Raw genomic sequence first — 15,700 nt, 5'->3', positions numbered from 1 at the left:
GTAGACTGTTGTCTAGGCAGTGAGACAATATTAGCAAGTTTCAGAATTATGAGGGTCCTCAAAATTCTCTAGTTTATAGCTAGACAACAGAGGCCCAGAGGAAAAGGGACTTGCCCAAATTTTAATAAGTGATAATAGTTATAGCTAAAGTTTACTACTAATAAATCATTTTATAAAAAGTAATTATTTATATAGGTAGTACTTATATGCTACTTACTAAGTGCCAGATGCTGTTCTGAGAGCTTTATGTATTTTGAACTGATGGGGTCCTCAGTCACCTTGTGAGGTCAGTACTGTTATTATCTCCATTTGACAGATAAAGAAACTGAGTCACAAAGGTTAAGTGACTTACCCAGTGACACATAGTGTGTAAGTGGTGGAGCCAGGGTTCGAACCCAGCCCATCTGCCTGTAGATTCTATACTGGGAACTACTGTGCCAAATAAATCCTGCCGACTGGAGTGATCAGAATATGTTTGCCTTTTTAAAAAATGTATTAATTTTACTTACCACCATCAATGTAATCTTAATGACATCATCCAGATCTGAGGCTTATGTAGTGTTGTTAGCACTGGCTGAGAATGTTGCAGACTTTCTATCACTTCATCCACCCAACAGCCGTGGGATGGGGGGATTTTTGTCTCTATTTTACATCAGAGGAAACTAAGGCTGAGAGACAGGATGTGTCCAGCTACTAAGTGGCCCAGGCAGAATTTGAACTCAGGCCTGACTGACTCCAGATATCAGAGTTGGAATGTTTCTGAGAGGCCATGGGTCCAGCAACCTCACTGAACAGATGGGCAGTCTGAGGGCCAGAGACTGCCTCTCGAACAAGTCAGAGGAAGGCCTGGTGCTAACAGGGGTCTCCTAGAGTGTGAAGTTCTTCCTCCTCCCTGGTGAGGCTGTCCAGACATGCCAGCATTACCCTGGCCATATCAAAGGAGGCTGAAGCCTTCAGTTCACCAGAAGAGATTTGAGGACAGCCTCTTCCCCTACTGCCATACATAGAAATACCTAAGGGGGTGACTTAAAACCTTGTCCCTGAATTCTAGGTTCACCTACTTTGGAGTTTGCAACCCTTTGTATTTATAATAGGTTTTTCTCTCCATGAAGCAAAAAAAAGTTTCCTTTTTTTTTTTTAATCCCCAACCCCCACTTCCTGCTGATCTGAAGTGAATATTTATCACATTTTTAATGAGTAATCTCAGTCTCAGCTTGGTGAGGCTGTACCAGGACATGGTTTATGGCTGATCTGGTTTTAACTCGCTCCAGGCGGTTTTCCCTAGAGTTTTCTGTAAAATCATAAACCTGGAGAGAGAATTTTTGTGGAATTCAGTCACATGACTCACTCTTTTGTAAATTGAGAGATTAACTGTGACTGGAAAGAACTGAGATGCATTTCTTTTTTAAAAAAGAAAACAAGCAGAGCAGCATTTATGCACCCAGAGGAACGTGTCCACGCTGAAAGATGACGGGGCAAGTCACTTTCTCCAAGGTCACCCCACCAGCCTTGGAGGCAGGATGGTGTTGGGTTTGAAAATGTGGATTTGGACTTGGAGTATCTGGATTGGAGTCCTGGCTGAGTCTTTCCCAGCCGGTCCCTGGACCCAGCATGCCTCTAAGGCCTCCCCTGCATATGGGGACTGGTGACATCCCCACCTCTTATGGTAGTTGAGAACGTTGAATGAGGTGATGCATGCTGTACCCTGAGCCAGAGCTGGCACATGGGAAGTGCCCAGTGGATGCTGGCCACTTCTAGATCACTAGGATTATCTTCATTTGAAGCCCTTTATGCTGAATTGATGATATTAGCTGGCACTACATAGATGGAAAGACCCTGTTCCAAGCACAACTTAGCTCATTTAATCCTCACAATGTCTCTATGAGGTAGGCAGTGGGATCTCCCCATTTTACAGATAAAGGAACAGAGGCACTGAGAGATCATGATGCATCCAGTGTCCTACTTGCACATGGGGGCGCTTGTGCCCAGGCTGACTCCCAGTAACCATTACCCTGTTGCTGCTGCTGGCTTCTTTCTTCCTGGTGACTGCTGGAGCCTGTGGGCATTTTGATTGCTGGTCCCTGGGAGGGAGACCAGGCGTCGCCTTGCCTTAGCTCAGACCTCAGCCAACCCGCCCTGGACTTTGACATCTACCCCCTAACTGGTCTTGGTGTCTGTCATAGCCCTAGCCAGCAGCCAGTTGGAGGACAGAATTCTGACCATTTTACTGCCCTGCCTGGAGCCCCTGATGGCAGGTGAAGGATATGTGGGAGCTCCCTGCTATCCCTGAGAAACTTGTAAATGTGAAATTTCTTCAAAATAAAAAGTGTTTTAGGCCAGGCACAGTGGCTCATGCCTGTAAATCCCAGCACTTTGGGAGGCCGAGGCAGGCGGATCACCTGAGGTCGGGCGTTCGAGACCAGCCTGACAGACATGGTGAAACCTCATCTCTACTAAAAATACAAAATCAGCCAAGCGTCGTGGCACATGCCTGTAATCCCAGCTACTCAGGAGGCTGAGGGAGGAATTGCTTGAACCTGGGAGGTGGAGGTTGTGGTGAGCCGAGATTGCACCATTGCACTCCAGTCTGGGCAACAAGAGTGAAACTCCGTCTCAAAAAAAGAGTTTTAAAAAATAAAAACACCTCACTGGGCCTGATCTAGGAAAAACCTCACTCTTTTTGAAACAACATTTAGAACACTTTCTGATCCTGCCCAGCTCGGGGACTAGAACACACATTAATCAACCAGAAACTGTCATAGTACCTGTGGGATTCATGTACAGACTGAGGCCTCCAGCCATGGTGGCACCTGGTGCCCTGGGATGGGAACCAGACTGTGCCTTGGGTGGTGAGTCCCACATAGCCCTGCAGGGGAGGCTGCTGCCTCCACCTCTGCAGATTTCCACCTTTTCCGTATTTTTATTTTTTATTTTTATTTTTATTTTTTCGAGATGAAGTTTTGCTCTTGCTGCCCAGGCTAGAGTATAATGGTGCAATCTCGGCTCACTGCAACCTCTGCCTCCTGGGTTCAAGTGATTCTCCTACCTCAACCTCCTGAGTAGCTGGGATTCCAGGAGTCCAGCTGGCTAATGTTTTGTATTTTTAGGCGAGATAGGGTTTTGCCATGTTGGCCAAGCTGGTCTTGAACTCCTGACCTCAGGTGATCCAGCCACCTCAGCCTCCCAAAGTGTTGGGATTACAGGCGTGAGCCACCGCGCCTGGCCCCCTTCTCCTTGAAACTTCGTGACTCAGGCCTCAGGTTTGGAGGTGAATTATTCTATTCCTCCCTCCCTCCCAGGGGCCCAGGTCTGTGCATGAAGGAAACCAGGCCCTCTGCACATAGTCTAAGACTGGCAGGGGTTTCTCAATAGCTGCTGCAGTTTATTTAAACAACAACAGCAACAAAAACCTGTGTTCAAAGAGCAACTAATATGTGCTGGTGTCTTGCTGGGTGTTTTCCTCATATTATCTCAGTTGATCCCTGCTGCTCCCAGTAGCTCTCAGTCCTGCAGCTTTCTCTCCTCCACCACCTTCCCCAAACCACCATCATCTCTTCCCTGGAAGGGGACACTGGACTCTGTGCTGGCTGTTGCCTCTGGTCTGCATACTGCAGCTCGCAGTTGCTTTTGGGGTGCACATGCCTTCCAAGTCCATCCATAAGCTTCTAGCTCCCTTAGCCTGACTTACAGGACTTACTGATTCCTGACTGTTGACAGTGATGTCAAAGACAATGATGATGATGATGAAGACTGTATTAGGGTCTGGATCCAATCTGCATGGCTGCCTATCAGAGAGAGGAGAAGAATCCACCTGTACCTGGAAACTCACAGGAAGCAGACAAGACCCACACTGGTTCCATTCCAGGGACGCATGATTTAGTTTTAACTCTGGACCTCAGAGAGCCAGGGTTGGGAAAGAAAGAAAGGCATCAGAACCGAGAGGCATAAAGAAAGTGGTAATTTTCCCTGGCTTTCCCTCGTAGTTGGAAACTTGGCCAGTCAATCGCGATGTCTCTGGGGCATCCTGCGGAGAAGATGCTTAGACCTGGTTTGGGGATGGTCTTCACATTTCTGTTCCATGGAACGTTGTGGCCACTCCGCAGCAAATAAAAAGGGGAAAGATCAAACCATTGTTCCTTCCCCTTCAGAGCTGGAAGCTACCAAGTCCAGAGGGAGGTGTGGGCCCCGGCCTGGGGGTCTAGTCAGGAAGTCCTTGTATGAGCCTGTGCATGTTGGGTGGGTTGGGCGCTTCCTTCATTGGTGAAACCTTCAGAGAAGGCTGCAGTCCAGCGAGGCTCAGGGACCTGGGCTTCCCAGCTGAGCAAGGTGGTGCCCTTTTCCTCACTGCCTTGCATGAGGTGCGTGTTGCTCCCTGTCATCCAGCCTGCGTTAGCTTCACCTGCATCTAGAGTTTCTATTGCCCCTGTTGAGTGTGAGCTCTGTGCTCACTATTCCAGCATCCCTCCTCAGAGAAGCTCTTCCTGACCCTAAAGTCTGTTGGATCCTCTTGTCAAAGATGCTGATGGAACCCAGACCTTTTCCTTCAGAGCACGCATCTCAGGTGGTAATTATAAACTGATAGATTGAAGCCACTAAGTCGTCAATGCCTGTCCCCTTCACTGTTCTTGTTGCTGTTGTGTCCCCAGTAACTATTTTAGTTCCCAGCCCATAGTAGGCACTTACATCGTAATACATAGTGGTATTTGGGTGAGTGAATAAGGAACCAGGTCTGATTCATCTTAGCATCCTCCACCAGCCAAGGCCTTGCCCAGAATCACACATCTAATAGGAACTTCATAAATATTTATGGAAAAATGGCACAAACCCATGTGAGTTCCAGTTCTTTCAGGCCAGGGTCTTCTCTGGCAGCCTCTAGCCACTCCTCAAGCTTGGAACCTGGGGTAGTCAGTGGCTTTGAGTTACCATGTTCAGTTGGGAAAGATAACACAAAATTAAAAGCCAAGTACAATGTGTTAGACACATACCACTGAGTATGATCTAAGAGGCAAGGTCTAATTAGAGAATTTATCATATATTTGGTTTCCCGGGAACAGAATCCTCTTTGTAACTTGCAAAGCTCTTTATAACTTTTTCAGCATTGGCCCTGGCACTCTTAAATGGCGTTTTTTAGGGACACCTGGTGAAGAGATGCTGGGGCTGCCTGTGCCTGAGTTGGAGCTCTGTGGCTAGACAGAAAAACAGTTCATCCATAAGGTTTGGGGCTAAGTTTTATCCATTGGTTCCATAGAGGAAGGGCCAAGGATATAGAGGAAATAGCTGTGGACTTGGAGTGAGAAGATGTGTGAACCTTGGCCAAGCCATTGGCGGTGGTTTGGCCATGGATAAGTCACTTAGCCCCTCCAGGTGCTTGGTTAATTCTTGGTCAAAGGGGCATAGTTAAACCACAGTGTTTTCCCCGCAGGGTTACTGGGAAGATCTCATTCAGCATAACTATCTGTAAAGTACTGTGCTGATGGTTAGTGTTCTCGTGTGTGGGAGAGATGCAATTCCATTTTCCTTGGTGCTAAGGCCCATGATTTTTGGAATCTTCCTTGACTCTTTATCTCATACCCCACATCTTATTTACCAGCACCTACCAGTATATTCAGAACTCAACCTTTCCTCACCCTCTTCAGTCCCTGCCACCATCATCTTTTCCATGGACCGCTCCGTAGCCCCGCCAGCCTCCTGTTTCCCCCCTGGCCTCATGGTCCCCTTTCAACACAGCAGCCAGAGTGATCTTTCTAAAATGGAAGTCAAATTATGTCACTTTGCCAAAAACCTTCTAGTGGCTTTCCAGAGTAGAAGCCAAGGCTCTTCGGTGGCCTGCAAGGCTCTACATAAGCTGACCTCCATGATCTCTCCTCCTCTCGTCCTCACGTATTCTGCCCCAGGTACCCTGGCATTCTTGCTGTTTGCCAAGCACACCAGGTGTGCTCCTGTCCTGGGGTCATTTGCACTGGCATCCACTTTGCCCCAGACACCACATGGCCAACTCTCTCACCCTCTTACAGTGTTCACCCAATGATGCCAACCTGACCACCCTACTTAAAATTGCAGCCTGTGGCTCCTCCCTTCTCCCCAGCATTCCTGACCACCCTATGCTTCCCTGTTCATGACCCCCCCACCCGCCTCCCCCACACACCATAGAACTGATAACTTTCAAGCCTGCTATATGTTTTACTTATTTATTACGCCTTATGTTAGTGTCTCCCCTCACTTGAATGTAATTGCCATGAGGTTATGGATATATCCCAGCTGCCTACAATGATGTCTGGCATGTAGAAGGAGCTTAATTAATGTTTGTTGGATGAATGAGTGAATTCTCCTTGAGTCTTGTGCCTCAGTGGGAGAGACAGAAAGTTATACTTTAAGGTTTGGGGATTCACTGGCTTTTGGAAAGGAAAGAGATATATAAATAAGGCTTGAGTTGTTTCAGACCAACTGTCCTTTAAATATTAGGGGACACAGGGTAGAATCATCCTCTGGGCAGGTCCTGGGTTGGTGGATGCTTCTTGCACGCGCAGTGCCCCCTGCAGGCCTCCAGGTTAAATGCAGTTGGTTGTACCCACTACTGAGGCCACATATCTTCCTGCAGGGTTAATTGTACCAGCTGGTTATTTAAAACAATGTTGATGTTTGTACTAACATATAAAAATATATTAAATATATATTATGGTGTCATGTGTATTTGGTGGTTGTGAATGTAACATTCAAATGAATTCGTAAGCTACAAGACTTCAGAGGGCATTTGAGCATGCAGAGAAACTCCCATTTCTTTCTGGGTTCACGTTCGTGCTTCCCTTCCATAAGGGTGCAGAGAAGCCTGAAAAATACCACTGGGCATTCAGAATTGTCCCCTAGTGGATTTGAGGTCATCTACCTAGAGCCCAGCAGAGTACTTGCCACATAGTAGGGTTTCAAGAACTATCTGCTGAGTGAATAAAAGAATAATTATTTGCAGTCAATTGATATATTTCATTCAAGCATGACTGCCAATGCACCATTCATCTAAGCAACCTCATTATCAGTATTTTTTGAGAAACAGTCATAATTAGCAGATTCAACTATATTTGCTGAGTATTTGCCCTGTGCCAGGCCCTGAGCTGGGTGCTGCTGACACGGTCATGTGTGGGATGTGGCCTTTGGAGGAGGGACAACATGCACCCCGGAGGGGTGACAGACGCTTCAAGAACTGCAGCCCCAGTCCCAGTCCCATAAAGTTGGTTGATGTCTGTGTGTCAGCAGGGTTGGGAAAACAATGAACAGGGACAAATTAAATCTAGCTGGGGGAGGAGGGAGCCATTCAATTCTCTAGAGACCAAGTAATTTTTGAGTTGCGGTGGGGGAGGAAAAGGCAAAATCCTAATTATAGCACTGTGAAAATGTGCTGCGCCAGGTCCATCCTGAGCTTGGCTAGCTGAGGCGCCATCTTGGAAATGCCCCCTCCAAGATGGCGGCCCCCCTCTGCCCTCACAGAGCTAGGAGGTCTGTGAGGCCCCCACATTTGTGGCACCTCAGGCTCGGCTCTCTTATCGAAGAAAGGCATTTCATTCTTCGAGATCAGGCAGCCAGGACCTAAGGAGCTGTTTTTCCTCCATTGTGCAAGCATGACAAATCATTAATTTTTGATTGATTTGCTTAGAATTATGGGCGCCCCAGCATTCTTTCCGCCGCTGAACAGCTGTATAACAAATGAATATATCAGTGTGCACAAAAGATTGGAGATCTAAGAGAAGCAATTACATTGGCCACCCTCCCCCACCCTCACCCCTTCCCGGGCAATGAAGGGAGGAAATTTTTACCAGAAATTCCTCAAGTGGCTTACAAAAAAAAAAAAAATGCCATTTTATAATTGAATTAAATCTTTATCTCTTCATCTTTTGCAGCAGGTTTTTCCAAACACACACTGGTTCCCCCACGTGCTTGGGTTCTATCCATCCAGGAGGAATCTTTAATAATGAAATTTCAACTTGTGTGAATTAAAACCAAAATGAAAAAAAGGAAAAAAAGAAAAGAGCAAATTCTACCCCTCCTTTTGACCTTTTTTTTTTTTTTTTTTTTTTTTGTTGCTGCTATTCCTTTAAGATTTTGGAACCGTACCAGTGCACTAAATGTGACCTCCATAACTTTTAAATTAAGAATTTATGCTGGCTTGAAATTTATGAAATATTTCAGCATTAAAGAAAGCCTTTTTCCCTCAGGAAAATTGAGCAATAAATCACAGCACTGTGGATTTACTGCCCTAGAGCCAGAGAGAGATAGGATTTTTTTTTTTTTTTTTTGCTTCATTCTGAAAAAAAAAAATGTAATCATATAAGACAGCTTAGCTGCTATCCTCCCACTCTCTAGAATTTTTAATTTCAGCTGTTTCTGCTTGGATTTATTTCCAATATTCCTGCTCGGCTTTTCAATTTCCTCAGTTATTAAATTTTAATTCAGTGCATTAGCATTTAAATTAAAAAAGGGTTTATTTTATCGAAATCGTTGGCCAGCCCCCATCCCGGAGCACACGAATTGCCTGTTTCTGCCATTTGCACAAAATGTGAAATGCAGCTAATGTCTTACAACTTACATTTGCACAAATTTAGAAATAAAATTTCTGGGTTTGGAATAATATTTTCTTTCCAAGAAAACCCTTAATAAGAGAATGGAAAAGAACAACTTCACATTCATTTGGGAGGGAAGAGGAGGGTCGAATGAAACCAAAAATAGCCTTGCCCAGGTCCTGAGGGGAAACTGGTAAATAAGAATAGGTGGGACGGGGAAGCGGGGACAGCACCCTTATGCGGGACTGGAGGGCTTGGATACACCTTCACCCCAGCTTCACGAGAGTGAGAAGGAGGATCTCCCTGGGGTCCTGCTTATTTTATTTGCCATAGAGTGGTCTGATTAAGGTTGGGTCAGTTCAACATGGAGTGGGGGAGATGATCTGTTTTAATCTCCTTTCCCTGCCCCCATTTTTTAACCTATGGAGAATCTGAGGTCCAGAGAAAGGAAAGAGCTTGTCTAAGGTTCAAAATGAGACTCAGAGCCAGGCAACAAGCTACATCCTTAAGAAGCACCCAGTCCAGTGGCAGAAGATGGTGAAACAACAGCAGCTGCAGTGGGAGTTTCCATTACCTGAGTAATGACTACGTATACCAGGGCTGCACTTAGTAGTTTAGTGACATTACCGTCATTCTGACTGCACCATTGGAGAAGGCCTTTGGGCTGTGGTGGTCTGGTGGCCAGTCATGAGATGCTGACTTGCAGCTTGGGATTTGGGGAAGACCTTGAGGCAGAAGACCCATGGTCCAGCCCAGGCTGGCTCTGCGACTCGTTCGTCTTATACATATCATTCTGTTTTTCTGTGCCTCAGTTTCCTAGACCCAATAAATAGTGGCGTCCAACTATAGGGTTGTCAGTGATTATTTTCATTGTTATAGCCAAGCACTCACTAAGTACTTTTACGTGCTATTACATGTTTTACCTTATTTAAGTTATCTCGCCTCTCAAGTCAGTCCCGTGAGATAGGGCCTGTGATTAGCATCTTGCCATTTTGCAGATGAAGAAATCGAGGTCTTGGAAGTACATGTGACTTGCTGAAGATCACAGTGCTGGAAAACGCAAAACCAGGACTTGAACTCAATCTAACTCTAAACTCTGTTCTCTTAAGCTTCAGTTCAAATTGAGACTCAGGTCAGATTACACAGGGTACAGATGAGTTTATTGTTTAGGTTGAATCATATGAAATTGCTGATGTTAGAACATTTTGGCCTCGGCACATGGAAGCGTCCGAAGTTCAGCTTAATCCACTTGGAAGGAATGGCTGTGATGTATTTGTAAGGACAGACCACACCGGCCTGGCGTGTATGGAACTCCACCCTGGGAGCTGGTGCTCCCAATACAGTGGGCTTTGGCTCTCTCTTCATGGTGTAGCTGGACTTGGCCAGGTGCACATGCTGTGATTGCCATGTGCTGTGATACTGAGACATGTGTCTTGGACATCTCCCACTGAATGCATTGTCCATCCATATCCCAATGAAGCAACTCTCATCCGCCACCATCTGAACATCCCACACCCTGACCAGGTAGAACTCTTTCCTCTAGTTGCCCCAGTTTCCCAGCAGTACCACCTGAGTCTCTGCGAAAGTATTCGACAACTCTTTGAATATTTTTAGCACTTTCTCTTTGTTTTATAAAATGGGTGGAAAACAGAAACACGTGCAGCTACCAGTAACACAAAAGCCGAAGTATTCACTCAGTAAAAGAGAAACAAAGGTGGAGATTATTAGGCATGCTGAAAACAGAGACTCTTATCCCACACTCTGTCACATGTTTGCTGCACTCGAGCTGGTCAACTCTGTGTGAAATTGTGAAGGAAAAGGACAAAAATGACAACTTTAAAAGTGTGTGTGACATGCTAAAAATACCCGCACAGAATTAAGTCTGAAAGGCAAGAGATCCATTTGGGAGTTGACCATTTTTTTAAGCTCTCTGGGGCAGAATTTCCACCCATACCACTTCTGCTGCTTATGATGCAAACATTCAAACAACTTCAGCCTGTTCACTTCACATACAAGTTTTGAGGAATGCAAGATGTCGGAAAGAGGCCGTAATTGATCTGTTATTTTGCTTCCATTGAAATGATATGCAAACCGTTTTCTGCTTTCTTGTTTCTTCTGTTGAAATAATACATGAGCAGCTCATTAATTTCTTCCTTCCCGACCTCACATTTCTCCCTCCCTATTCATCCTTAACCTTTCCCTTTCCCTTTCCCTTGTGTGGGAAATAGGAGCTGTTTGATGTCACCCCATTTCCCAGTTGGCTCTCCTGAATATCGGTGGGAAGTAAAATGCTCCATAACTGAGGAAGTTGGACTTTGGGGTGACCCAGTCCTGAGCTTATAGCTGTGGGACTTTCAATAAATAAATTATTTGACCTTCTGTGCCCTTGCTGTAAAATGGGGATATTATGGGGTGGAGTGGGGGAGGACCTATGGTGAGGATTAAATGAGAGAAGGCGTTAATGTCCATATCCTAGCGCCTAATGGGAAGTTCTCCATGGGGAGCAAGTGTGGATGCCTGCTGGGACCAGACAAGGGCTGGGTGATTATAAGGCAGGAGGAGGGGATGGAGACTGTGGAGAACCAAGTATGTCAGCTCTAGCTGCCCGTCACCATGTAGGACTGGGTATCACAGGGTTATCCAGTTTAATAAGAGAAGGTGGAGATCTGGCCTTTTTTCAGTGCAATTCTTTTATTTTTATATATTGCCAATTTGTTTGAATCGAAGTCCGCCATCTGATTTTGCCAGTTTGCAACTTCTCGTAAACACTCATCAAAAGGTAGCTGCTGGTGTTTTATTTCAGATCCTCAGTCCATCCTCAGTCCTGAAATTCAAAGAAACTTGAAAAAGTTTTTATAACTGATGAGGCAGCAGAACTTGACCTGAAGGGAGAAAAGGCTAGTTACGGTCCTGATGGTTGTCTTGTTGGCATTTATCCTACGTAGGGTTACCTATGCATATGTTTTACGATAGAAATAACAACATGCTTGATTAGCAGGGGCTCTGCCAGGGTTGTTTCAAAATATAAGACATAGGGCCGTACATTACCTTTCTAAAATTGGAAAAATTCTGAATTTGGAAACAGATATGCACCTGAATTTCAGACCTGTATTATCCTATGATTCTTATTAGAAGTGTTTTGACAAAGGCCGGGAATGCATCTTCAGCAGGTGGTGATGGAGGATCTAGACATTGTTCCCAGGTCTGCAACCTCTCTGTCAGCCTCTGCATTGAGGTCCCCCTGAGCACTGGTCCAGGAGTCAGGACCCCTGGAATTTTTTTTCATGAGACTTCAGGCAGCTCCCTCTGTGCCCAGGTCCCCAGTCTCTGCATCTGAACCAGAATTTTATGATTTCTGAAAATTTCATTTGGTTAGCTTTATCTCCCCCTCCCCCCGACACCCAAATAAAAGAGATTAAGAACTGGCACTCTCTTGCCTTCTGCTCATAGGGTTGGGGGAAAGAATATTTTAACGTAATAGGATTTTTTCCCTCTGGTTGGTAGGAATAAATCTACAGCTACTGTTTTATTGGAAATCCCAGCTGAAAATAAAAATGGTGCAATTCAATCTCGGATTTAGCTGGTTACTTACTTTTCACTGAGTCCCCAGGGCAGTGCAGTTGCTGAGTTTGTGTTGGCAGTGGGTGCTCAGTGGGATTTAAAGGGCCAAGCAAGTGGGATTGCGGGGAGGTGTCCTGACTCCCTCTTACCACTGGGTGCAAGTTTGGCCAGCCTGGAGGAGCGGGACAGGGGCTTGTGGCCAGCTCACCCCACAGTCTGAAGGCTGGTATTCAGTGGGAGCTTGGTGGGGTGGCAGCAGGTCGAGTCTACGTCTTCTGCCTTGGCTGATGTAGGTGTTTTGGGTTTCTTTTGCAGGCTGACGGAGCCAGTGCAGCCGGAAGGAAAAGCACTGCGAGCAGGTACACTCCCTCTCCTGCCCCCAGCTTGTCCACCCACTGACTCAGGTCTTCATGACTAACAGTTACCACTCTCTGGTCCTCACCTTCCCCTTGAAAGGATGGATGGTCCAGGCCAGCCCTCCTTGGCAAGAAGTATCCAGACTTCCCCAGACAGTGTGAGGTCATGGAAAGCATTTTCCATGTGGATACCTGTGACCAGAATCCAAGGATGGTTCATTCCTGAACCGGCCATTGGCCGCTCAAGTTGAGAACTTAGGAGTGAAGTGTAAGACTAGGCAGAAAGACCTGGGCTGGAATTCCATCTGGCCTGCTGCATGGCGAACTCCTGGGGCAGCTAGTCCCATCCTTGTCCAGAATCCATTGGCCTACGTGCTAGTGTCATGTGCTCCTCTCTCTGAACCAGTCATGCCAAAGCAGGGGATGGGATACTCTGATTAGCCAGGGTGGAGAGGGGGTGGCCTGTCTCACCCTCAAGGATGGTAGGAGAAGGGAGGGGGGGTTGTCCCCAATGGAGAACTGGACTGTTTTTACCAAAGAAGAGAGAAAGAGATATCAGACAGTCCCAAGCTATGGACATCATGACAGGTATCACAGGTAGGTACTAGGTAATGTTAGCACCCATGCTGCTGCTGCTGTTGCTGCTGTTCTGTTGGGTAGAGCAAGGCTACCATGGCCATGTGACCTTTATTTGGGGCTTTGGAGGCAGAAAGAAGGTAAGGGACAGACAAGAGAGACGGCTCCCCAGAACACGTACATAAAATCTAGAATCGATCCTAGGGTTACCTGTTAGAGCTGAGGGTCAGATTGTGAATGCCAAGCAGAATAATTTGCCCGTTGGCCTATGGAACACTAGTTCTTTAAAATGTTAATGGATTTTTTTGTGTGGGGAAAAAAAGGGTTCTTTCTGTGGCCCAATAAGTTCAGAGGACAGCGGGTTAAACGAAATTAAAAAGGTTTATTTGCTGTGGGACTTTCCAGATCTTTTAATATGCTAATGTGTGTGCTTGAGAAGAGACAGGCAGAGAGAGAGAGAGAGAGAGAATTATGTTTAGAGAGTGAGAAAGAGAATCATATTTCTCAAACTTCTTAACCATGGGACCCCTGTATTGAAGTTCATTGCATTGAGCAAATGTTCTTTGGAATGTACTTTGAGAAACCATGGAAAGATACTGACATTCTCTGAGCAGGAGAGTAATGCGTTCAGCTTGGTGTTTCAGGAATACCACCCTGGCAGCCGTTTGTTGGGTGGATTGGAGGCTAGTAGAATAGACGCCATGGTACCAGGCTGGAGGTCTCTGCAACCCAGAGACCTGTGTTGCGTGGCAAATATTTTACGCTTTGCAGGCTGTATGATCTTTGTGGCAGTTCTCAACTCTGCCATTATAATGCTGAAGCAGCCATGGCGATACATAAATATGCCCATAAATGGCCATAGTTTGTCAGCCGCTAGTCTAAACTGACTCCTACCTGAGAGCCTCTGCAACTGCTGTTCCCTGTGCGTGGAATGTTCTTTCTCTGATCTTCCCATGATGAATGTCCTTTCATCTTTCAGATCTGGAATCTCTTCTACCCTCAGGGAAGCTTTCCCTGACCCCCCGTATCAAGGTACCTCCACCGCAGTCTGTGGTGTGTGGCCTTCATAGCCTGTTTATGCTGTTTAATTATTTCATTTTCATTATTGGTTATTTCATTCCCTTCCCTGTGTTCCTTTTTTTCTGTCTCTCTGAGAGTGCCAGCTCCATAGGCAGAGAACATGTCCGTCTTGTTCACTGCCGTGGGCCTGGCCCCTAGCAGGTTGTCAGTACGTGTTTATGGGATGGGCACACTAAATGAGATGGAAGAAGATGTGCGAGTGACATAGAGACACGGAGTGTGGAGAGGAGCAGGTAGAATTCAGAGATGGTGCACTTGGGCCTGTGGCCACTGGGGGTGACCCATGTAGCCAGCAGCTGCCCAGCATTTTGTGTTTCTCTCCTGAGTCCCTAGGAGTGGAATTTGTGTAAGAACAATGTGTGAGGCTGTGGCCTGCGGGGCAGTAGCAGTTGTCATACCAGTGCCTGTAAGTATTTCTTGGATCAGGAAATCAAGACTGGAAGGGGCGTTGAGTTTGTCTCGACCACCCTGTCATTGTGCAATGGGGAGATCGAGGCCTTTGGGAGGAAGGGCCCTGCTCGGGGGCATATAATGAATGAGTCAGTGGCTGTGTTGGGCCGTGAACCTGCCAAAGCTGGTGCTTTCTCCACTCCTCAGTGCCGTGCCCAAGTGAGGGTCTAGACAGCCTCTCCCACTTTCCTCCCACTTTCACTAAGCACCTGCTCTGGTAGCCCCGGTGCTGTATGCTATGAACTCAGATGGGTTAGATGCTAATTTATTCACCTAGTCGGACATTGAGTGTCTCCTGCATGACAGGCACTGTTCGAAGTACTACACTGAGTGAATGAAGAGACAAAGCACCACCCACCCGTCGTCAGTCCTGTGGGAATGTGGTCTGCCCTCACTCTCTGATGCGTGAATCTCTCCTACACGAGCATCTCTGCCTGGTAATTGTAGCCAGAGAAGAACAGGCAGGTTTTCCCACAGTGGCTGCCTGAAGCTCTGAATTGAGTATTATCCCCCTAAGGCTGTAGTTGGTGGAAGAATGCTGAGATTGATTAGAGATGCCTGCCCAGTCACAGGAGGGGTAGGGTGGCATGTGAGACATTGACTTGTTCTCCCTGCTAGCCTAGCCTCTCTATCACACATACTCAGTGACTGAGCCCCTGTGTTACTACCATGGTGCCAGAATATGCATTAGGAAGAGCCACCCAAACCTGGGGTTGTGTATGGCTTAAGGTGTAAAAACAGACTTTTTAATAGTAATGACTACCATTTGGTCAGCATTTCTTTGTTAGGCTCTGAGCTAAGTGATTTATGTGTATTAATTTATTAATTTTTCTTTTCTTGGAGACAGGGTCTCGTTCTGTTGCTCAGGCTGGAGTGCAGTGGTGCAGTCTCTGCTCACTGCATCTACCTCTCGGACTCAAGCAGTCCTTCCGTCTCAGCCTCCCGACTAGTTGGGACTACAGGCATGCAGCACTACCCCTGGCTAATTTTTGCATTTTTTTGTAGAGCTGGGGTTTCACTGTGTTGCCCAGGCTGGTCTCAAACTCCTGAGCTCTAGCGATGCACCCATCTTGGCCTCCCAAAGTGCTGGAATTACAGATACGAGCCACCGCGCCCAGCCTCATTTTT

General features: G+C 46.4%; 1 protein-coding gene across 50 annotated transcripts in view; it reads left to right on the top strand.

The window, feature by feature from the left end:
• ZNF618 (zinc finger protein 618) overlaps nucleotides 1-15,700 on the top strand; it is a 170,100-nt gene that overhangs the window by 80,575 nt on the left and 73,825 nt on the right. For all 50 annotated transcript variants that reach the window (XM_077968268.1, XM_028834953.2, XM_028834954.2 and 47 more), the window contains exon 2: nucleotides 12,426-12,469. In XM_077968268.1, the coding sequence (XP_077824394.1) occupies nucleotides 12,426-12,469 (44 nt within the window). The remainder of the gene's footprint in view (nucleotides 1-12,425; nucleotides 12,470-15,700) is intronic.

Source organism: Macaca mulatta, chromosome 15 (genome assembly GCF_049350105.2).
Source record: "Macaca mulatta isolate MMU2019108-1 chromosome 15, T2T-MMU8v2.0, whole genome shotgun sequence".
In the NCBI taxonomy this organism is placed as follows: Eukaryota; Metazoa; Chordata; class Mammalia; order Primates; family Cercopithecidae; genus Macaca; species Macaca mulatta.
Note: the sequence above shows the minus strand (reverse complement) of the source record. Positions and strands in the feature narration are given on the sequence as shown.